The sequence below is a fragment of the Corvus brachyrhynchos genome, unplaced genomic scaffold (assembly GCF_000691975.1).
Source record: "Corvus brachyrhynchos isolate BGI_N302 unplaced genomic scaffold, ASM69197v1 scaffold87, whole genome shotgun sequence".
Lineage (NCBI taxonomy): Eukaryota > Metazoa > Chordata > Aves > Passeriformes > Corvidae > Corvus > Corvus brachyrhynchos.
Genome location: NW_008239767.1, coordinates 5,015,426 through 5,015,643, shown reverse-complemented (window position 1 = coordinate 5,015,643; position 218 = coordinate 5,015,426). Strand labels below are relative to the sequence as shown.

The 218-nt window shown below is 70.2% G+C and overlaps 1 protein-coding gene across 1 annotated transcript in view; it reads right to left on the bottom strand.

Annotated features, from left to right (window-relative positions):
• PNRC1 (proline rich nuclear receptor coactivator 1) overlaps positions 1 to 218 on the bottom strand; it is an 8,978-nt gene that overhangs the window by 1,408 nt on the left and 7,352 nt on the right. The window contains exon 3 of the mRNA XM_017742809.1: positions 70 to 214. Coding sequence (XP_017598298.1) covers positions 70 to 214 — 145 coding nt within the window. The remainder of the gene's footprint in view (positions 1 to 69; positions 215 to 218) is intronic.

The window sequence follows — 218 nt, the reverse complement described above, 5'->3', positions numbered from 1 at the left end:
CACAGGGCACCTGCAGAGGGCTGAGGAGGAACAGAGAAGTGAGGAGAAGTAGCGCAGCCCCGTCTTTACCTCCTTCCTGAGGGGTTTGCCGGGCGCGGGTCTCGAGGGGGCAGGCGCGGGGGGCTCCTCCGGGGGGGCGTCCGTCACCAGGTCGGTTCCCAGCGGGGTCCTTCTCCCCAGCCCGGCGCGGTGCTGCTGGTACTGCTGGTAGCGGCTGG